Below are 23,396 nucleotides of genomic sequence, written 5' to 3'. Positions count from 1 at the left end.
AGTGGAAAGACTAAAGAACTTGAACCACATTTTCACTGGGGAAGCTCACTGTCAGTCGTGGGGAGGATGGCACAGGAAAAGAGCGCACGCCCCAAGCTCTGCATCGAGGACCCCACCTTGTGTCCCAGAGTGGCCCAGATAAGCAGGTGCTTGACCAACAAGCCACTCCTCCCTGCACAGCCCTTATCACATCTTGACATTGCCTTTGGCAGAGAAGGCCTGGAACCAGAGAGCTTTAGGGTAAGAAAATGTAGCAATTTATAAAAAAACATAGCCAAGACCCTACAGCGGGATGTAACATCTCTAACAACTGGCACTGTAAAGCTTTTACTTTTAAAAAGTCAGAAACGTGGAAAATATTTTTAAATTCATAAGAAAAATATGTGCAACATTTTGGTACTAAAACAAGAAAATGCTTCAGGAGAGAGAGCCCATTCAGATATGTGTTGAACTTTAAAAAAATTATTTGCAGAATCATTTATCATGGAGAAAGTCCAGAAATGATCTAAAATATTAGTTTCTAGAAAACTAGCTACATCAACTGTGGTACAAGTCAGTGCAGCACGGTACTTGTTGGTGTCCAGATAAAACTCTGGGAATATGCTCTTGATTCCTCCCAGTTTCTCACTCCCCACCAAATGAATATCAGGTGTAAATCCTTCAAATATGTTTAGAATCTGACTGGTTCTCATTACTGCCACAGCCACAACCTGACCTCAGGCCTCTATCATGTTTCTTACAGACGTTTGCCATTGTCTTTCACCAGATCTCCGTGTTTTCATCTCGTCCCTTCTAGCTATGGTGGCATCCTTGCTGCTCCTTGAGCCTATTAATTGCATTCCTACCTCAGGGCCTTTGTATCTCCTGTTCCTGATGCTTGTAATTCCCTTTTCTACCATGTTCTGGTAGCGCCTTAACTTTATCCAAACACCTTTAATCCTGTAGTGACCAGGTAGATCTGCTTCTTTTGCAACAGCTATTTCTTACAGGACAGAAACATTTCATAAGCATTTTGATATGAAGAAGTAGAAGCTGAAACTCCAGAAATAAAAGCATTGTACTCAAGTTTACAGAGTAAGATTTATACACTGACAGTAACATTAAAATTTGTCCCAAGTTAGACCATGGTGTCAGCCTTCATCTATACAACTCCCTGCCTTGCTTCTATAAAGCTCTAAGCTATTATCAGAACCTGAGCATTTCTAACATTAAAGGAAGCACAATGTGTAGAGGAACAAAGGCCTTGAGATGATTTCCAAAACTGGCACACACTTTGCCCGAGTTCCATCTGAGCAAGTTCTGTTGTGTTTGTACCCTTAGAAAAACCTGATTGGCTGCCACATTGAGAACTAATATGCCACTTGCACTCTTGCCAATAGCCTGTTTTAATTCTCCAGATATAGCTGCTTTGATACAATTTCTTTTTATAGCTACTTAAGTCAACACCATGAGGAAATAGATACATAAATGTCCTAAAATCTGTTTGATAAAACGTGCTTTCAACATCATTCCCTCAACAATCGAGTAATGATAGTTGACCAATAAGAAACATTTTAGACAAATTTTTCACTTTTATTTTCTGAAAGAAAAAGAATCACCTTGTTAGCATTTCAATAGGAATGAACACCTGCGCTTGCTTACTGGTAAGAGAAGGGCACAGACACTAGCTGCTGAATGTGCAGTTATAGAACAGTGCAGCTTGAAAGAACAACACTTCTGGTCACAAAAATAAGCTTTTATGGTTTCTAATATTTAATTAAGACTTCTCCTGTCATTCCAATATAAATTCACCTGGGACAATTTAAAAAAATGTTATCAATAGCTTCAACTTAAATGAATCTGTACTTGGTTGGAAAGAAATAACATTATTTACCCAAAAGGAGAATCAAGATCAGTATCATTTTATACAGCCTCCTTGTGGAATTCAAAGTAAGGAAACCAAAATTGTCCAACATGTTCCCCCCTCCCAAAAACCATCAGGAATATCCAAAAACTGTTAGCAACAGCCCACATGTCTACCTGCCTCCCCACGTTCCCAACACCCTAATCAGCCAATAAAAGCTTTGAACATCTTCAGTTCTGCAAGGCTGTACAATATCTGTAGAAAAGTAAATTCTGAACACAACTTTTTACTATAGCATCTATACTTTGGTGAACTGTATAGAAAAGTTTCAAGCAAATCTGCAACAATTCAAGAGCAAACACACTTTGCCTAACCCTTTTAGAGATTGGAAGATGTGAAGGATCTCTCCTGCTTTTTTGTATTGTTTTATGCTCTGGGCCACTAGCCTTCTGTAGGTGAATCAGCTTTCAAAAATATTTTGTCTCGTTCCCAGATTAAATACTAACTCAAATATTTTCCCATTGAACTCAGAATTTCCATAAGCTACAGGACTATTTTACAGAACATTGAATCGATTTCCTGACTTTACAGGTAATCTTTGATGTCATAAAAAAAATTGAACAGAGCAACACAGCTGATTCTCATATTATTCCCAATCTTCCCTCTCCTCCTTCCCACCTCCTCTCCAACCAGATCTCAATGCCTGGTTGAGTCTTTGTCAACAAGATTTCTTTGATATAGCGTATTGCTCAGTGAGCAGTTGTATGCAAAAAAGGACAACTAAAGTCCTTGAGATTCCTGGACATTGTAAGAGTTAAACTTTTTAATAATGATCACATAATCTTCATTTTGATTTTCACACAAATTTATTAGTGTGATTATACCTCTTATCCTCAGTTTTCTCTTGCTATAGCTACTAAGAGAAACTTGTTTATGGAAGTCATTTTCTTCACCTCTTCAAGCCAGGACACAGCCAGACTTAACCTGAAACATTCCACTTCTCTCCAAGTGCAGCATATTTATCTTTTGGTATGGGAGAAGATAAGGCCAGCATCTGGCTACCCAGGAACAATGGGCCTTGTGCCAACCCTGCACATTCCTTAGATACACTGGCTTCTGAAAACCTTATTCAAGTCCTTACTTTAAGCCTCCTTGCAGACAGTTGCTGGCTGGACCTGGAAGGAAAGGTAGTTTCAGATGGAGATGAGGGTTGGGAAGTAAGATGAAGAAATGGCTGGGTTGACAAATGGAGGAAGGAGAGTGTAATGTGCATATACCTGGAGTTGGGGGGGGATAATCATCAGGCTAAGCTTTGCAGACCTCAGAGACTGGCACAAAATAAAATGAAAGATAGGTTTGGTCAGATTCACAAGGCCCCAAACTGCCAATTTACTTTTTTTTTCTTTAAGATCCTAGGCACTGCAATGGCATTGACTGTGATACTTTATAAAAAATACTACACACCTATAATCTGAACTAAATAATTTAATCCTGAGTTTGGGAAACTTGATTGGCATTGATTGGCATACCCCTAGAAAATGCAATCTTCCAAAAATGCATGCCTAGCTCATCTCATAGCTAGAAGGTGTCTGCTACCATTCCCATCAGGCAAAGTGATGGGTGACTTGTGGGCCAAGAATATATTAGGGCTGCAATTGGGAATAGAGGAGACACCTGTAGCTATAGACTCTTTGCTCCATCCACTGGACCACATGGCTTTCCTAAACAATGGATGTTTCTAATGTGAAATGTTAGTAACAAGAAGGTAAGTAAAATGTGACACTGGACAAATATCCTACACTTTTTCTGTATGCAAAGCTTCCTGTAGCTGAGCTGATGTCTTGATGTGATAAAGTCAACTCCTGCAGCCACTGGCTGGGTTTTGGTTTCCTCCCAATGTGTAATTGATAAAAGTCTTATCTTGCAAAGCAAAAGTTTATAAAGAAACACTCTGTGTATGAAATGGCTTGAGTAGTATCCAAGTGAGAATGCTGAATTTTCCAAGTGTGACTAGAACTGTGCTTGTTTTGTCATTCTCTAGGAGTTAGATATAAAGATGAACAGGGCTAGACTTCTGCTTCTTTTTGGCATTCAGTGATTGCAGTTCATTGAAGATAAGCATATACTCTAGTAAATGATCAATGGCTGTAGTTCGTACGTAATTACAGTGAGTACAGGTGGGTAGTACGTACTATAATATTTAGTCAATACTTGCAGATAGTATGAGGCGACTTCAAAAAGTTCATGAAAGTAAATACAATGAAGAAACTAGGAATGGATTTCAAAAATTTTTGCATCAAAATAGACTCATATTTTAATTCTATTTTCTATGAATTTTTGGAAATACCCTCATTTAAAGGGCTTGGGAAAAAAAAGGTGGACTTTCAGTCAAGAGGGTGCCCCTGACTTGTTATGGATTCTCATGAGGATGAGATTAGGTCACACATGTAAACACTCAGTGCAATGCCCCACCATGCAGTCATCATTTATAGGACACCGGGCATGTAGCCCTTCAGTGCTTCCCAGTATCACACCATCACGTTGGCTTCACTTGGAAATCATTTGAAAGTGAAGTTGTCTAACTGGACCCAGGAGCTTAATAATTACTTCTGATTTCTCTAATGTCATCCCAATTTCCCTCCCTTGGCTTTTGTTCTACTTAAAACCCATTGCCTCCGTTGGTCTCTGTGCATTTGCTCAACAGTTCTATTAGCTTGTGGTCCTGTGGCCTCTCTAAGTCTTCTTTCAGGTTGTATTTTAAATCTGGGGTATCCTTCTAGAATCCCACATAGAGAAGATCCCCCTGCCCTTTCTACTATAAAGCCATGTTCTCCCTAGAAAAATAATGAGAGAGGGAGTGAACACTCTCTGACCATGCTGATCTCAGCACACAGCTTGGCTTACAGATATCATCTATGAGGGACTGATGCTATGTCAGGCTCTGAGCTTAACACTTATGCATACATCGTCTTATTCAATCTTTAGAGAAACACTGCAAGGCAAGGATTACTGGTCCCACTTTGAAATTAAGACAGGGAGTTCACCCCTGGGTCAGTAGCTGGCACAGGACCAGCCCAGCCCTGAGCCCATCAGGATTTTCCCATCGGTCCTCCTCATCCATCACTGCATTATGGGACCCCTTCATCAGGTCACCATTTCATTCATTCCTTCTGTGCTCCCTTAGATTATTTTGTTTTCCTTAGCCATAGGATTATTTCTGTGAGATATCTCAGAAGTGAGCATTGTCCTGCAGTAGGGACCGTCAACTCAGCTTCCATTTCTTGTTTGTCACAGTGTCCATACAATGGCAGGTCCCATTCAATACAGTGGTGTTCCAAAAGGGACTCCAGAGAAACCATACAAGAATAAAAACAAACCTGGCTTTTCTACAGAACCATTGCCATTTCCACGTTCTGTTTCGTTGAGAGCTTTGACAGGTGTTCTGAGCTGTGTGGAAACAACACCTGTAAAAACAAAAGTTGAGAAAGGGATCAAGGATGGGTTGGTGGAATGGACCACAAAGCATACAGAGAAACAAACTTACCCCACATCCCTCCCAGGGGCAGCTCCAGAACTCCACATCACAAGGACTTATAGACCACACCCGCCTCAGAAGTCATTGTGAGGACTGGGCTTGTTACAGACATGCCTGGTGTGTGTGCATGCACATGAGCCTGTCAGGTCATACAATAGAGTACGTGGCACACAATCAGTGTGATACACATATTAGCTACTACTATTCTCATTCTTATGAAAGGGTAACTTGGAGCTGCACTTGGGAAATCGTCCATGATAAAGAGACATGGAAACTCGTTAGGACTGTCCAAGGACTAAAGTTCTGCCCTAGACCTGCCTGTCACCATCTCTGAGGAACAAACCTATTTACCCCATACAAACTAAAGCAAAAATAAGACACCATCGATTCAACTTTCTTCAAGATCCCTAAACGGTGAATCTTTTCTCAAGTTCCCTGCTCATATTTCTTTTCATTCATTCAGTAGTAGCATTGCAGCATTGTAATGGAATTGCATGGAATGTTGCCTCCAGTCCAGGATGACTGGCGAGGATACAGTGAACCAAGTGATGTAGCAGGTTTTAGTTACTGTCTACTCTCTAGTGTAAAATATAACCATTGTAACATGAAGACAGATGTGAGTTCTAATACTGTCTTTTCAAATCTCACTAAATGAATTTTAAGTCATTTTTATAATTGAACAATAGTTTATTTTAAAATTAATTCTATACATTTACATTCATAAGCTTTACAAATGAGGCAAGATTTTTCTGTTGCAATAGTAATGTAGATATGGGGCACACTGTGGCTCAGTGATTAATCCACTGCCTGCAATGCCAACATCCCATATGGGCATTGCCTGTGTACCAGCTGCTCCACTTCTGATACAGCTCCCTCCTAATGTGCTTGGTTAGCAATGGAAGATGATCCAAGTCCTTGGAACCTTGTAGCCATGTGAGAGACCAGGATGTAGCTCTTGGCTCCTGGCTTTGGCCTGGCCCAACCCCAGCTCTTGGGGCCATTTGCTGAGTAAACCAGCAGTTGAAAGATCAATCTCTCTCTCTTTTCCTTCCCTCCACTTTGTAACTCTGACTTTCAAATAAATACTTTTTTTGTAAAAAAGTAATATAGATTCAACAAAGATAATTTATGAAACACAAGAAAGCTCCTAGAACAGTACAAAATTCATCTATAATCAAACTACTGATAGTTAAACAATGGATCATTCTGGTGTACAGCCATCTGAACTTTCAGCTAGTATATCTGAATGTGGGATCATCATAATTAAATGTGTCTGAATCTGTAGTAATGTTTAGAAGATGAGTTTCCTGTTTAATATACTACATACATTCCTGGGTTGTCAAATGTTCTTCTCCACCCAGATTTCTTTTTTTAAAGATTTATTTGTTTATTTGAAAGTCAGAGCTACACAGAAGAGAAAGAGAGGCAGAAAGAGAGAGATGGGTGCCCTCCCTCTGCTGGTTCACTCCCCAGCTGGCCGCAATGGCTGAGGCTGTACTGATCCAGATAAGATTTTTGATGACTGCATAGTATTCTGCTGCACGAACGTACTGTAGGTATCCTCCCCTGAGCTTTCATGTTATTTTCTACTCTTCTGCGGGTCATCAACTGTTTTGAGGTTCAGGTCAGGTCAGGTTGGGGGCATTGCAAGGTCTGCGTAGCAGCAGTGGGAGATTGAGAAGGAGAGGAATAGAGAAATGGGTGAAAAGGCAGGGGGAAGGCTGAAGAAGCAGAGAACACCCAGCATCGTGGGCCCTGTTATAGAACTTGAGCTTTATCCTTAGGGAAGTGGAAAGACTAAAGAACTTGAACCACATTTTCACTGGGGAAGCTCACTGTCAGTCGTGGGGAGGATGGCACAGGAAAAGAGCGCACGCCCCAAGCTCTGCATCAGAGGACCCCACCTTGTGTCCCAGAGTGGCCCAGATAAGCAGGTGCTTGACCAACAAGCCACTCCTCCCTGCACAGCCCTTATCACACCTTGACATTGCCTTTGGCATAGAAGGGCTGGAACCAGAGAGCTTTAGGGTAAGAAAATGTAGCAATTTATAAAAAAACATAGCCAAGACCCTACAGCGGGATGTAACATCTCTAACAACTGGCACTGTAAAGCTTTTACTTTTAAAAAGTCAGAAACGTGGAAAATATTTTTAAATTCATAAGAAAAATATGCGCAACATTTTGGTACTAAAACAAGAAAATGCTTCAGGAGAGAGAGCCCATTCAGATGAGTTTTGGACTTTTTTTTAAAAAAAAACATTTTCATCAGTCAAGGAGATGGGGTGAACTGTGGGCCCAGAATTTATTAAGGCTACAGAGAAAGGTCTTCCTTCCATTGGTTCACCCCACAAATGGCCACCACGAAGCCAGGAGCCAGGTGCTTCCTCCTGGTCTCCCATGAGGGTGCAGGGCCCAAGCACTTGGGCCATCCTCCACTGCCTTCCTTGGGCCATAGCAGAGAGCTGGACTGGAAGAGGAGCAACCGGAACTAGAACCCGGAACCCATATGGGGTGCTGGCACCGCAGGCAGAGGATTAATCAAGTGAGCCACAGTGCCAGCCCCAGCAATTGATGTTTCTAATGTGAAATATTATTAACAAGAAAGTAAGTAAAATGTGACATTGGACAAATATCCTACTCTCTTGCTGTATGCAAAACTTTCTGTAGCTGAGCTGATGTCTTGATGTGATAAAGTTAACTCCTGCAGTTACTGGTTGGGTTTTTGGTTCCCTCCTGGCTTGTAGTTGATAAAAGTCTTATCTTGCAGAAGCAAAAGTTTACAAGGATACATCCTGCATATGAAATGAGGAGTTTCCAAGAAAGAACACTGAATTTCCTAAGTGTTATGATTTATTGGCATTGTGATAGCCATGAAAACCCATGGATACATTTTTTGTGAAAGTTTTGCACAGCTAATTTATGAAAAACAGAGACAGAAACATATCCACTCATGTCCTACTTTATGCCTTTCTGCACAATCTAATTGTCTTGCACAGAATGTAGGTAAAAATGGGAATTTTTCCTGTGCCAAAAGATGTTTGAAGAAGTTAATTGCCAGGAAGTAATATTTTAAAGGGGGGCATTCAGTTTTGTTCTTGAACCAAAGCATTGACAAAATCAGTTGGATCAAGTTTTAATAATATAGTCATACATTTTTATTTTCGGGAAGGATTTTATTATGCCAAAGCAGCTAATGACAATTTAGAAAAACTGAACTTTCTCAAGGACAAAGTGTTTCATGTGATAATATTTGGGTCCAGAATGTTGGATAACTCTCACTCATTTTTGTTAGAATTCTTTAGTCAATAGTTCTTAAAGGAGAGCACAACCTATTGACTTGTACTATTAGTCAATAAGGTATCAAATACAAGGATCAGTTTCTACTCCTCTGCAGATAGGCATGCATCACTGTGCACCTATTGGTCACACTCTTACCTCTCCCAACTTGAGAGATATCCAAGAGACATCACACCTGATGAGAGCCTCAAAGGTATAGTGGTCCACGAGGGCAGGAGCTTCCCTCTAGGTCCCCTGAAACTCAGTATTGTTCACTGAGCTTTTAGCCATCCTCACTGTCCCAAACCATGACAGAGGCAGTAGTGGTAGACAAAGAAATCAGTCTATAGCCTCAGCTAATGCACCTTCTTCTATCTAGGCAGACAGAAATCCAGGGACAGTTCTGTCTTCTGTTCCAGTGAGAAAGGAAGTTGGAGTTCTAGTCCTGGCTTTGACACCAAATGGTTGGGGAATCTGAATCAGTCACTGAATTTATCTAAGCCTCAATTTCACCTCTAACATGACACTAATAAAACACATGTCTTAAAGGTACTTCACCATTTCAAAATCCTAGAAATATGTATGTTCATGATGATAATATTCATAGCTAACACTAGTCACTTACTACATTTCAGACACCATCTCTTTCCATTTTCAATATAATTTATTGCAGGCCTATTATTATGTATTAATTATTATTTATAGAGGAGAAAAACAAAGATCAGAAACATTGCCTCAATTACCCCGGGTCCTGTAGCTGTTAAGGGGCAGAGTAGGATTTTGAATTCAGGTTTAATTGCACAAGTTTCTGTCAAGGTCTACCACGATCTTATGCAGAATAAAAAGAATGAGTGCACCAGTAAGTTTCTTTACCGGTAGATTAGATTACATAGTCACTAATTTCCAATGCAACTTCAAGCAGGCTCTCACTTTGAACAAATCAAAGTAAGTGGTATATCAGTGTTAGCTGTTATTATTCATAACATAACTAGAAATGAATCCTAATTTATTATATATAAATCTAGAGGCGGATTCCTATGGTGTCCCACAAAACTCTAGTATTGAAACTTAATCATTAATGTAATAGCACTAGGAAATGAGGATGCTAACAGATAATTCATGAAAACAAAATCCTCATGGAAAGGATTAGGGCCCTACAAAAGGGGTTGAGGGCATGAGCTGATTCCCTTCTATCACTTCTATATCACGTGAGGACACAGTGTTCTTCCCCCATAGATGACACAGCAACAAGGCACTATTTGGGAAGCAGAGGGCAGCCTTCACCAGTCATTCATCCTGCCACAGTATTGATCTTAGTCTTCCCATCCTCCAGAACCGTGAGTCGTAAATTTTTACTGTTTATAAACTACCTAGTTGCAGGTAATTTGTTGCAGCAGCACAAACAAATTAAGGCATGCACACAACAAAGCTGAGTTGATTCAAGTAGCTAATTATAGAACTTTTTTTCACTAGAAATAGATGGCATGTTCTTTTTCGGTGCTTACATATAGTAATTTGGATTACAAAGAAATATTTAATAAATATTCCAAAGTAGAGATTATATAGACCATAGTCTCAGAAGAAGCAGATATTTGACGTACTGGTTAAGAAGACCGCATCCCATATCAGAGAGCCTGAGTTCAATTCCTGTGTCCTGCTCCTGATTCCAGCTTCCTGCCAATGCAGATCCTGGGAGACAGCAGGTGGTGGCTCAACTGGTTGGGTCCATGCCACTCACACAGAAATCTGGATTGAGTTCCTGGCTAATGGCTTCAATCCAGCCTAGACCCAGCCTCTATAAGCATTTGGGAAGTGAATCAGCGGATGGACACTCTCTTCCTTTATCTTTCTCTCTCTCTCTGGCTCTGCCTCTCAAGTAAATGGCAAAAAAATTTTTAGGTTAAGAAAAAAATTAAGAAAGAACCTTTCTGAAATAGCTTCAGAAACCAATAGTAAACATAGGACACCACTGCAAGAATATTCTACAATTGCCTAATATTTATATTAGGATGGAAAGGATATTCTTATATATAATATAGGATAACTTCTCATTTCAACTTATTAAAGGTTAAAAATACAATTATATTTACACAGATTAGAAGATTAACAGAGATTCCTAAATAAAATGAAAGCTTAAATAGTATTCTTACTATGCTTCGGACAACAGATTTTTTTTCATAATAACTCTTAGGAAATTATATATTAAAATTATATCTCTTAACTCATAAGAATCAACATTCAACATATAAACTATGACACAGAAAAGTTTTTTTTAGAATGATTTATTTTTTTACTTGGGAGACACACAGAAAGACAGAGAGAGAGAGAGAGAGAGAGAGAGAGAGAGAGACAAAGAGCTCCCATCTGCTCACTCACTCTCCAAATGCCTGCAACAGCTTCCAGTTGGAGGTAGGAACTGAATCTCAGCCTCCCCCATGGATGGCAGGGACCCAACTTCTTGAGCCATCACTACTGCCTCCTAGGGTCTACCCTGGGCAGAACGCTGGAATCAGAAGCAGAGCTGAGACTCAACCCAGGCATCCGATAAAGGGATGCAAATGCCCCATTCCTGTATCTTAACTACTAGAACAAACAACCATCCCAGAAAGATATTTTATAGAATTCAACGTCTTTCTTTGATAAAATTTTTTAGTTTAGGACAGAGGGAAATTTCTTAACATGATAAAGATTATTTACTGAAAGTTACAAACACAATTCATGGTATAACATTCACATTGCAGACTTAAAAGAGAGTGCTAATTACCATCATTATTATAAAATAGTATTGCCTTAGAAGGTTTAACAAATGCAATAAAAAAAACAAAAGTCTTGACTCTAATGGGTCTTCTCTGTACTTAAGATTATAATAGTGGGGCCTTTACCCTGTACTGCAGGCATCCCGTATGGGCACCGCTTTGAGACCTGGCAGCTCCACTTCCTACCCAGCTCCCTGATAACGTGCCTGGGAAAGCAGTAGAAGATGGCCCAAGTCCTGGAGTCCCTGCATCCACATGGGAGACCTGGAAGAAGCTCCTGGCTTCTGGTTTCAGATTAGCCCAGTTCTGGTCTTTGTGGCCACTGAGGAGTAAACCACTGGATGGAAGACCTCTCTCTCTCTTCTCTTCTCTTCTCTTCTCTCTCTCTCTCTGCCTCTGCCTCTCTGTAACTCTGCTTCCAAATAAATAAATAAATCTTTTTAAAAAATATTATAATAGCTTACTCACTGTGGCTTTTTGAAATTTACTCTGAGTTGTTAATGAGTCAAAGCATTATTTATCTTTGTGACTAAGTTTTTGGTGCCACCTTAGATTCAGGTTCCCTCACTTGCCTTATGCTGTCCAGTTCTAACTCTATTACTTGAAATGAGGGAATTCTATTGCAAACAAATGATTTCTTAGTAAAACTGTCAAAAAATAGAGGCATGGTTTACATTCACTAATAATCAAGGAAATAAAAACAGAAGCATAAATACAAATACATCCTATCTTTCACTTATCACTACGACAAAGGTGAAAAGGCTTCAAACAGACAAACTGGCAAGAGGGTAGAGAGAAAGTCACTTTCAAACATTGACTTCTGTTGTATAAATTTGTAACTTTTCTGAAAGCAAATTTGATGCTACTGGTCGAAACCTTTAAAATGTGAATCCCCTGATAAGTCTGTAAGGTTCCCATCACAGCATTGTTTAAAGGATTGTAAAGGAGAAATCATCTAAATATTTAAAATCATGCCATAGGTGAAGTAAAGCATGGTTTTGCATCAGAAGTGATATTCTGCAGTTGCTAAAATGTTTTACAAGTGCATTTTCTAACAAGGAAAAAAAATGTTGAGTGAAGAAAACCCAAGTTTCAGAATCATACATATAGCAATTTTTGAAGTATATATTTATAAACAAAAAATAACTGAATGATTTTCAGCAAGATGTCCACAATGCCTATTTCTAGGTAGCAAGATGGGCAATGATTATTATTTTTCTTGGGGAAGGACATTGGTTAAAGACGAGGGCTCGCTAGTCCATTTGCCTGAACTGTAATCCCAGCTTCATTATCCACTGACAGGATGACTTTGGCAAGTTTTTAAACGTTTTGAATCTCTTTTGTTTCATCTGTGCAATGGGGATGATATCTGAGCCATAGTTTGCAGGATAAAGTGAAATAATCCATGTAAAGGCTTAGCATGGTGTCTGGCACATAGACTATATTCAGTAAGAACTACTAATGTCTATACATTTTCATTTTTCTTTAATACATGAATCTTAAAATAACCTTATGAAACCAAAAGCAATAGAAGTCAACCCTTTTCCTCTCTTCACAAATGGCTTTTGTGAAGTAGAGAATTCATTGCCTCTGTCACTGGGCACACTTTCTTACACAATACACAATACTGAAGGTAGTAGGCGGCCCATGGTAAATGAGAAGGAGCTGTAAGCACAGCTTACAGTGTGGAAACTACTAAAGAATATTAACAAGGTAAGGTCACAGGAGGTGACAAAGGCATCCCATAACTCCCAAATGGGCCTCACTTTCATATTGGACTGGAAGAAACGCAGCTAAGCAGAACACGTTCAACCTAACTCTCTCCGCCATTAACTACCTACAATCTATACTTTTCTTTCAGAAACTAGGGAATTTGTTTTTCTGGTTCTACCTTGTTAATTGCCTGCAATGTCCTAACCTATTCTGCTGTCAAGTTGCAGAAGCAATTGCTGAACTGGAGTCTGATCTAAAACTTCAAAGGAGATGCGGCAGCGGAGGGGACGTAGGTCAGAGCGCTGCTCCTCTTCTTTGGCACTGGGGCTTGGTATGGCGCTGTGGGACTGAAACAGAGATGTACAGTTTTCCATGATCTGGGGGTTTACAGTCATTTGGAGTAATTTGCATCTGTGAGACAGACATGGACCAGAGCACTGTTGGATCCCTGTGACGTGACAGAAGTGTCTTGGGCAACAAATGTTCTACTGCTCTATTTGTTGTCACTTTTGTGATCATTTAGTTGCCGGAAACAAGGCAGTTGGGGACTCAGGGATGTTTTCTTGTAACAGAAACAAGTCCTAAGGAAAACCTGGAAATAAGGAGATGGCGCTGTGGCACAGCAGGTGAAAGCCCTGGCCTGCAGCACCGGAAGCCCACAGGCACGCTGGTTCGCGTCCCAGCTGCTCCAATTCCCAGTCCAGCTCCCTGGCAAGGCACTTGGGAAAGCAGCAGAGGATGGCCCAAGTTCTTGGGTCCCTACATCCACACAGGAGACCACACTGGAAGAAGCTCTTGGCCCCTGGTTTATGGAAGAAGTTCCTGGCCCCTGGCTTCGTATCAGCAGGATCTCAGCTCCAGCCGTTGTGGCCATTTGGGGACTGACCCAGCAGATGGAAGACCTCTCCCTCTCTCTCTGTCTTTCAAATAAATACAAGAAATCTTAAAAAAAAAAAAGCACTTGAAAAATTTTAACATTTCATTATTTGATTCTTTTTGCAGCTAACTTAAAAAAATACGAAGCAGAAAAAAGTTACCCATAGCCCAACAACTTAGAGGAAACCCTAGTACGTTTTGTTTTTATATTTTAGTTTTATTTCAGATTACTTATTACAGGAAACTGTTCATATAAGTATTTATTAAAGATGTGCTTATGATAATAATGGCTAGAAATATTTTACATAAAAATAGAGGGCCTACTTGGTTTTGTTGGGTCAGTTTTTCCACTACTTAAGGTTGAAGACCAGAGTTTGGCAGTCGATGTAGAAACAGAACCTATAAAGAAAAGGTAGGGAAAATACTTAAAAATGTACTTCCCAAATAGGTTCTCAATTGTTTTCAAAAAAAAAAAAAGTATTTAGGGACATGGTTATGATAATAATGCATAGAAATCAATTATGTAAAAATAGAGGGCCTACTTGATTTTGTTGGGTCAGTTTTTCCATTACTTAAGGTTGAAGACCAGAGTTTGGCAGTCGATGTAGAAACAGAACCTATAAAGAAAAGGTAGGGAAAATACTTAAAAATGTACTTCCCAAATAGGTTCTTACTTGTTTTCAAAAAAAAAAAAAAGCAAAAAAAAGAGGTCCTACTTGATTTTGTTGCTAAAACCGTATGTTCAGAAGTAATGTCTTGTTTTTCATTATTTAATGTTGAAGCTGTGAAGTTGGCAGGTGCTGTAGTAATGAAACCTATAAAGAGAAGGTGGGGAAATACTTAAAAATTTACTCCCAAGTAGGTTAATAGATGTTTTCAATAATCTTTAGAAACCATGGCAAAAATAAAATCATCATGGAATGTTTACCTCAGTTTCTCATTTTAAAATCTGTATATGAGGAGTCCTCAAAAATATCATGAAAAATGTGTATTATGAAAAACTGGATGGATTTCAAAATTTTTTTGCACCAAAACAAATTCATCCTTTAATTCCATTTTCTGAGGACTTTTTTTAAAAATTTTTTTTGACAGACAGAGAGAAAGATCTTTCTTTTCTGTTGGTTCAACCCCAAAATGGCCGCCCCGGCCAACGCGCTGCGCTGATCTGAAGCCAGGAGCCAGGAGCCAGGTGCTTCCTCCTGGTCTCCCATGCAGGTGCACTTGGGCCATCCTCCACTGCACTCCCTGGCCACAGCAGAGAGCTGGACTGGAAGAGGAGCAACCGAGACAGAATCCGGCGCCCTGACTGGGACTAGAACCCGGGGTGCCGGCGCCGCAGGTGGAGGATTAGCCTAGTGAGCCGAGGCACCGGCCTTTCTGAGGACTTTTTGAAGTCCCCTCCTAAGTTAGTTTCGATATCCTATCCCTTCTTCTCCCTTAGGAGTTTTTCTTCTCTTCACAGTGGAATGGCCATTTATTTGTAGAAGCCAAATGTCACACCAAGCTAAAGATATCTGTGGGTTTGGCAACAATCGACAACTCATTTCAGGTTGATGTTGCACCAAAGCTTGGAGGTGGTAAAGATGTTTAAATGCCTGGCTGTGCTGGGCTCCTTGGAATGGGCAGGAGGAGACAGGCTCACAGGGGCCGACCTTGTCTCCCATAAGACTCTAGTCATTGGCTGTTTCTGAAGTGCAGAGTGTGTGAGTGCTTGGCAGGGTGTGGGACACCTAAGGGGAAGACACAGTTTTTATTTTCAGTCGTTTTATAGTCTTGGGGTCACTGACAAGCAGTTCCTGTCACACTCCCTGTCCTAATTAAACAGTTAAAAAGTCTCTGTACTTGGATCACTGAAACAAACAGAAATACCTCATTTCTTCCATTGTGTAGTGTGCACCTGGTAGGGTGCTTGGGTTAATCGTGGTTTACATGGAGCATGCCTTTTGGCTCAAGAGCTGAGAACAACCCTTCCCCGCCTCTACCCTCCCGCTTCCTCTTTTCCTCCCTCCCTTCCCTGCCTTCCCTTCTATGAATCCAGAACTCTGCTAGATTCTGGGGACACTCTAATGAATAAAGAGGGCACAACACCACTCCCCCTTGGATCTTCCAATTAAATCAGTATGTTATAACCTGGACTGCAAATCTGCATGAATTGTAAGTAAAACCAGAAACTTCCAGCAGGTCCAGATTTAGAACATGATTTACTAGTTGAAGAGACATAATATTGTGTTTTCAACATTTTTTCAAGAGTTATTTATTTATTTGAAAGGCAGAGTTACAGAGAAGCAGAAGCAGAGAGACAGAGAGATAGAGAGACTGAGAGAGTGAGAGAGAGAGAGAGAGAGAGAGAATCTTCCTTCACTCCACCAAATGGCTTCAACGGTCAGAGCTGGCCTGATCCAAAGCCAGGAGCCAGGAGCCAGGAGCTTCTTCCAGGTCTCCCACCTAGGTGCAGGGGCCCAAACACTTGGACCATCTTCTACTGCCCAGGCCATAGCAGAGAGCTGGATTGGAAGTGGAGCAGCCGGGTCTCAAACCGCTGCCCAGATTGGATGCCTGCATTGCAGGCGGTGGATTTACCTGAATCGCCACAATGCCGGCTCCCTTCAAATTGTTTCTCAGCATAAGAATCCAATTTCATTTGAGCACACTCAGTTGGCTCCTCTCTCAGAACTGCTGTATTTGCTCTTCCTGTCACCTCCAGTTCCATCCCTGAGACTGCGGGATTGGCTCCTTGTCATTGTCCATCTTCTAGCACTCTGTCATCCACTCAGAAAAAGGTCCTACTGCCCTTTTCCAAAGCAACCTTCTGCATGCATGTTTATCAGCTTGATTTTGTTTTCTTTATAACATTTTTCCTGTCTGTTCTGATCTTAGTAACTTCCTTGTTCTGTTTATTGTCTTTGTTCCCTCCCACTGTCCTCCCTGGCAGGAGCTCATTCATCTTATTGCCATGGCGTGGAGGCCCAGCTCAGCACCTGACCTGTGATTACTAAACGAACAAATGAGAGAAGCAATTCAGGGACTAGGAACCAAATCTTTTCAGACAGAAAGAAAAACACACAAAAAAACCCACAACTTTTTCTCTATTTGGAAGATGACCTCTGATAAGGTTAGAAGGAGAAATAGTGGCTTGCTCCTAAAATTATTGGCACAAACAGAATGATCAATTTTTCCATTGCTAAAGATGTTTCCCCTTCACACTCTACACTCTCTTCTTCAACTAATGAGCAAAGGGGGAGGGTGAAATCTGCTCTCACGTCCTTTCTGTTGGACTATCAAGCAACAACATCCAGAGAGACATAGATGATAACAGCTCAGGCACTGAGGGCTGCTGTAGCTTCCAGAGCCATGGGCCTCGATGACCTGGTCATCAGCGTCACTTGAGGCCTTCATGCACTCCGTGCCTGAGCCACTGGAGACGCGAACAACTCCTTTATTTTCCAGGAACCCTTTCCAAATTTGGAGCACTTCTATGCCACACAGAGTTTCCAAATGTTGGATTCCTTCTTTCCCAAAAACATGCTGTGTCTAATTTTGATCAAATCATCCCCAAGCAACCCAAAGAATACCTCTTCTTTCTTCTGTCTAATCACACTCTGCAAATATTTGGATATATTTGCATACTATACCACATCCCTTCCATTTCTCTTCTTTTCTTCAAACTAGATGTTTTCATACTTTCCTACTTTAGAAAACGAGAGCAGTATTGCTAATCTGCTTTCTTGTAATTTTTTTTCTTCCTAACTTTTACAGAATTGCCAATCAATAGACCCAGGTTTGTTCCATAGTCTATTATTATTTTCATGCTAATACTTATCTTAATAATACTTATTAGTACTTCCTAATTATTATAATTAATTCTTTTTAGAGCTAGAGAATAGCAAACTTCACACTTTACTTTGTGCCAGGCATTCGGGTAAGAGCATTGCATTGCCTGGTTTGTGCGGCCTCCGACTGTTACTGTGAGGCAGGGATGGATGTTGCCCACCATCTGCAGATGAGGATATCCAGGGAGACAGAGGGCGTGCAGTTTGCTCCTAATGTCCCCCAGGCTATCAGATGTGGAATCGGATTTGAAGCCAGTTCTGTCTGTTCCTCACACCTGTACGCTGCTATTTTATCCCCTGGGGTAGCTTAGAAAATGCTGATCTCTGCCCTGTATTCTACAGAATACACAGGAGCTCCTTGACACCTGCTCTAACTTGAGTTAGGGCTGTGTTTGATGGGCTAAATAGATTTCAAATAACAGCCTGGTCCTTATCAAAGTGCTAGGCACCAGTGTTTCCCACATAGACATACTACGTTTGAAAGGACGGGACATATAACAATCTCAGAAAAAAACAAAAATAATGTTAATTTAACCCACCTTAACAATACCCCTAGGTATTTATTCATGTCAATGAATTGGCTTGGATTTCTCCCCAAACCACATTAATACCTAAGCCAATGAGAAATTTTATTTTCATTTTTCTTGCATTGCACCTCAATAACTGACCTACAGAGAGGGAGACAGCTCCCCATGTTTCGGAATTCATGCAGGGGTCTTGTCCCTTTCTGGCAGCAGAAATCAGAAATGATACTTTGTGAAAGCTGAGAACTGTTAGTCCACCATCAGCTTCATCAATAATTCATTAATCTGGAAACTTCTCTCTTTTAAAACTGAAACAAAGTAACACATTTACTCACACAAAGCTATTTCTCACATTTGATAAAATTCCTTTAGTTCTGACTAGGCTTCGAGTGGAAGCAAACTTGTGATTCAGCCACAAATACCAGGAGGCTTCACAAAGTTTGTGGAAAATAGAATTAAAAGAGAAATTGATTTGGGAACAAAAAAGTCTTGAAATCCATGCATCGCTTTTTCAGAATACATGTTTTGCACGAACTTTTTGAAGATCACTCATATGTATGGATTTCAAAATCTGTTTGTACTGAAGTCAACATCTTTTAATTCTATTTTTCTCTGTGAACTTTTTGGAGCATCCCCATAATGCGCCATGTCCCTTACCTGGCTGACTGAATTCCAATAAAACCCCTCCACCAGATGGGAATCTGAGCACTATTCAGTAATTTAATCAATTGAGTAAGATGCAACTGAAATGCGGTAGTTATCTTAACTCCATATTCAACAAAGCAGCAACCAGTTTAAAAAAATGACTTACCGGGCCGGCGCCGCGGCTCACTAGGCTAATCCTCCGCCTAGCGGCGCCGGCACACCGGGTTCTAGTCCCGGTCGGGGCGCCGGATCCTGTCCCGGTTGCCCCTCTTCCAGGCCAGCCCTCTGCTGTGGCCCGGGAGTGCAGTGGAGGATGGCCCAGGTGCTTGGGCCCTGCACCCCATGGGAGACCAGGAAAAGCACCTGGCTCCTGGCTCCTGCCATCGGATCAGCGCGGTGCGCCGGCCGCAGCGCGCCAGCCGCGGCGGCCATTGGAGGGTGAACCAACGGCAAAAGGAAGACCTTTCTCTCTGTCTCTCTCTCTCACTGTCCACTCTGCCTGTCACAAAAAAAAAAAAAAAAAAAAAAAAAAAAAAAAATGACTTACCGAACAATAGTAGTGCAATTGTTATTTTTTCATACATCCTGAGATCATGAGCTGGCTCACAAAGTCGGTGCAGGCAAACCACCAAGAATGACTGGAAGTATCAATTTCTGGCCCCCGCCTGAACGCTGTTATCTTCTAGGGCCACCTTCTAGGGCCACCGTCAGCTCATTGGCCTGGCATTTTAAATGATGCAAAGTTGTTAAGTGGCTGTTAACAAAGATATGTGGATATCTTACTTAACTGGCACTGTGAAAGTCATAAGGAAATCTTCACTTCAGGGAACTGGCTGCTACATGTGAAATTTTCTTTGCAAAAATTAAGTGGGCAGAGCAAGGTAATAGTCAGGGCCTGCCCATTCAGAGAAAGAATGACTATGGAGGCTTGAGGTCGCAGCTTGCACCAGGCTGATGTAGCTCTTGTGGGCTATGAACCTTTTCATTTTTAATGTGGAGTTGTTTGCAGTTCAAATTGAAAATGAGGCCTTTTTTTATACGAAAGGCAGAGAGAGAGACAGTGAGACAGATAGAGATCTCCCATCCCCTAATTCACTCCTCAAGTGCCCAAAACAGCTGGATTGCACCAGACCAAAGCCAGGAGCTGGAGGTCCATCTGAGTTTCCCAGATGAGTGTCGGGGATCCAAGTTCCTGGGCCATCACCTGCTACTACTCAGGTGTACGTTAGCAGGAAGCAGTGCCGGGACTCAAACCCGGGTACTACAGTATGGGATGCAGGTGTTTCCAGTGGCATCCCAACCACTGCACCAGATACTCATCCTGAAAATGAGCTCTTATACTTAAAATAACTGTTTCTGAACATTTTATTTAATTTTTTTTTTGACAGGCAGAGTAGACAGTGAGAGACAGAGAGAAAGGTCTTCCTTTTGCCGTTGGTTCACCCTCCAATGGCCGTATGAACATTTTAATTACCATTTGAAAACACTTCAAACTCAGCACAAGACATACAGTAAATTAAGAGACTCAAAATGCAAGAAATCTTTCACTGAAATCGAGCTTGAATTAAATAGTAGTGCCTACATAGCTTATGTAATATCAAGACAATACATGCAAACATTGAAAAACAGAAAGAAACTGTCAAATGTAAACCTTGTTATAAGTCAGGTGAAAATGTAGCATTATGGAGTCAAGCATTTGGCTCAGCTGTTAGGACACTGTGTCTCACATCAGAGCATCTGGGTTTGATTTCTGGCTCTAGGTCCTGATTTCTCTCTCTGATTCCTGATTCTAGCTGCCTGCTAATGCACACTCTGGGAGGCGGTGAGGATGGCTCAAGTAATTGGGCTCCTGTCACTTACATGAAAGATTCGGATTGAGTTCACAGCTTCTGGCTTCAGCCCCAGACAGCCCTGGCTATTGTGGTCATTTGGGGAGTGAATCAGTAGATGGGAACTCTCTCTTTCTGTATCACTGGCTCCCTCTGCTTCTCAAACAAATTTTTTAATGTGTGGTGTGAAAGTTTGAGGAAGAATGATTTCAAAGGGAGGCAGAACAAAACCAATAAAATAATTAAATTAGGCTTCTTTATTTGAACCCTTCCGAAAGTTGTTTTTAACAGATGATTGAATAGTCTACCTAAGTTGTGTTACTCTAGTAAAAAGCTTTTCGTGTGAAAGTTTTTCCTGCCTGATCCAGAAAGTCAATTTGCTAAGTAAGCAATTTGTGAAATACTCATTTACCTAAGAGGTGCCTTTTTAAAAAGCATTTAGGAAGCTGACATGATAGACGGCTGGGGAGAAGATGGAGATACACATCAGCTGAGCATCCTAGAGAGGGCGCACCTGCGACTATGGGATTGCCAGGGAGCTGGGATACAGACTTGGGCCAGCCTGAGATTGCAGGGCACAGAGGAGATTGTGTGGGCAACAGCATCAGGATCTTGTGGAACCTTGGAAGCTGAAGGCTTGCTCAGTGCTCTGACACTTCACGCAAAGCAATTGTTGCAAAATTTACAAAACGTTACATTTCACAAATACTCAATAAATCAGTACCTTCCATAAGCTAGTTATGGTGATTGGGTACCAGGTTGTGTTGCAGAAATGTTCTTAAGAGATTCTTAAGAATTCCTAATGAAGGAGATCCTGTGAATGTTAATATGAGCAGTAAACAATTATTACATACACATTTAAATTGATAAGGGAAAAGAAATTAGCATGAGCCTTCGAAAGGCCCTTTCTCTTTACCATGAGTAAATCAGTTAGTCAGTGTCCTCACAGTAGACTATTAAAATCATGTTTTCAAAAACAAAGACAGGAAGACTCCGGATAAAATAGGTGAATGGAAACAGTGAGATCACCAAACAGGATCTATGAAAACAAAATCCCGTTTGCCTCTTTTCTTTTGGGCTGGATTGCCTCTACCTGAACACACCTGCTATCATCTTACGTGACCTATTCCATTTCTGCTCAGGATCTCAGTTGAATAGGACTTCCTCCAAGAAGCCTTCCCTGACTCCCTAAGTCTCAACCAGGGAAGGTCTCAATCCGTTCTGGGTTTCTACTCTGCCCTTGTCATAAAACTTATCATATTGCATCGCATAACCTTTGGGTCCTAGCTAGACTGTAACTTCTAAGTAGGCACACTCTGCCTGCAGCAGTCTTGTCTGCTATTGAGTGTTTGGGAACACTTGATGCTCAATAAGTTTTTTCCTCCATATCTGCAGGCTCCATATCCATGGTTTCAGCTAACTGTGGATCAAAAATATGTAGAAAATGTATTGAAAATGTACAGACTTTTCTCTTTATTCCCCAAAGAATACAGTGTAAGAACTATGAGGGTGCTTTAAAACATTCATAGAAAAATGGAATTAAAAGATCAGTTCATTTTGATGCAGAAATTTTTTGAACGCCATACAGAGTACACATTTCTCACTTTTTGAAGACTGCATGTATGCATGCATTTCAAAGTGTTTTTGCATCAAAGTAAATCTATTTTTTAATATCAAGTTCCATGGATTTTTAAAATACTCTTGTGTTTACATAACATTTGCACTGACCTATATATCAGCAATCAAAGGATGATTTAAAGTATATGGGAGGATGTGTGTGTGTGTTGTATGCCCATGATACACCATCTTATGTTAGGGACTTGATCGTTTGCAGATTTTGTGTCTGTACGGAGGTCCTGAATCCACTACACACAGATCCTGAGTGAATTTGTCAAATTAGTAAATGACAAATGAATATTGCAGTGCAGAGGAGAGCAACTTCTCTCTGTCAGTCTTGGAGTGTAGAGACAACTTATTTTATATATGAGAGGTCTTTGAAAAGTCCAATGAAAGTGCATATTATGAAAAAAAAAAAAGCTCTGCATGGATTCCACCCTGTTTTTGCACCAAAATAAGCTTGTCTTGAAATTCCCTATTTTCCACAATGTTTGGAAGTACCCTAGTATGCCCTGTGTTATATCCTGACTCCAGGTTACTCCCAGCCAAAGTCCCTTACAGGAAAGGAAAAAAAAAATTGGAAAACCAGCCTGGAATCCAGAGTTCATATTTCTTCAGGGTGAATTAATCGGACTCTGAAGATGCTTTCTCTTATTCCACAGCCTGCTTCCCCAGTGAAGTACCTCATTAATTATTCTAGAAACTCCCCTAGCCATTTCACAGGCAAGTTCATTCACATTTGTCTCTGATTGTCCTGAATCACTGGTTCTCTGTAATTGTGGGTCCTGTCCCCCCAGTTCTGTTTCCAGCATCTGGCAGAATGCCCTACAAGAGAGGGAGGCAGAGTCAGTAACTACCTGTCTTCAGGATGGTCGACCACGTGACACAGGGAGTCACCCATATGGGCAAGGGCTGCAGGACAGCAATGCATGTTTTGCCCTTGGTCTCTTGG

General features: G+C 40.9%; 1 protein-coding gene across 2 annotated transcripts in view; it reads right to left on the bottom strand.

Annotated features, from left to right (window-relative positions):
* GYPA (glycophorin A (MNS blood group)) overlaps window positions 1-19,854 on the bottom strand; it is a 33,850-nt gene extending 13,996 nt beyond the window's left edge. The window contains exons 1-5 of one of the 2 annotated variants that reach the window (XM_070047194.1): window positions 19,546-19,854; window positions 14,716-14,814; window positions 14,542-14,616; window positions 14,324-14,398; window positions 5,221-5,307 (exon numbers count right to left, since the gene is read on the bottom strand). In XM_070047194.1, the coding sequence (XP_069903295.1) occupies window positions 5,221-5,307; window positions 14,324-14,398; window positions 14,542-14,616; window positions 14,716-14,814; window positions 19,546-19,582 (373 nt within the window). In that variant the 5' untranslated portion in view covers window positions 19,583-19,854. The remainder of the gene's footprint in view (window positions 1-5,220; window positions 5,308-14,323; window positions 14,399-14,541; window positions 14,617-14,715; window positions 14,815-19,545) is intronic. The other variant, XM_070047195.1, reaches the window with a different exon arrangement.
* Window positions 19,855-23,396: the final 3,542 nt, after the last annotated feature.

Source organism: Oryctolagus cuniculus, chromosome 8 (genome assembly GCF_964237555.1).
Source record: "Oryctolagus cuniculus chromosome 8, mOryCun1.1, whole genome shotgun sequence".
NCBI classification, from domain to species: Eukaryota; Metazoa; Chordata; class Mammalia; order Lagomorpha; family Leporidae; genus Oryctolagus; species Oryctolagus cuniculus.
The sequence above is the reverse complement of the archived record's forward strand: the minus strand, read 5'-3'. Positions and strand labels throughout refer to the sequence as shown.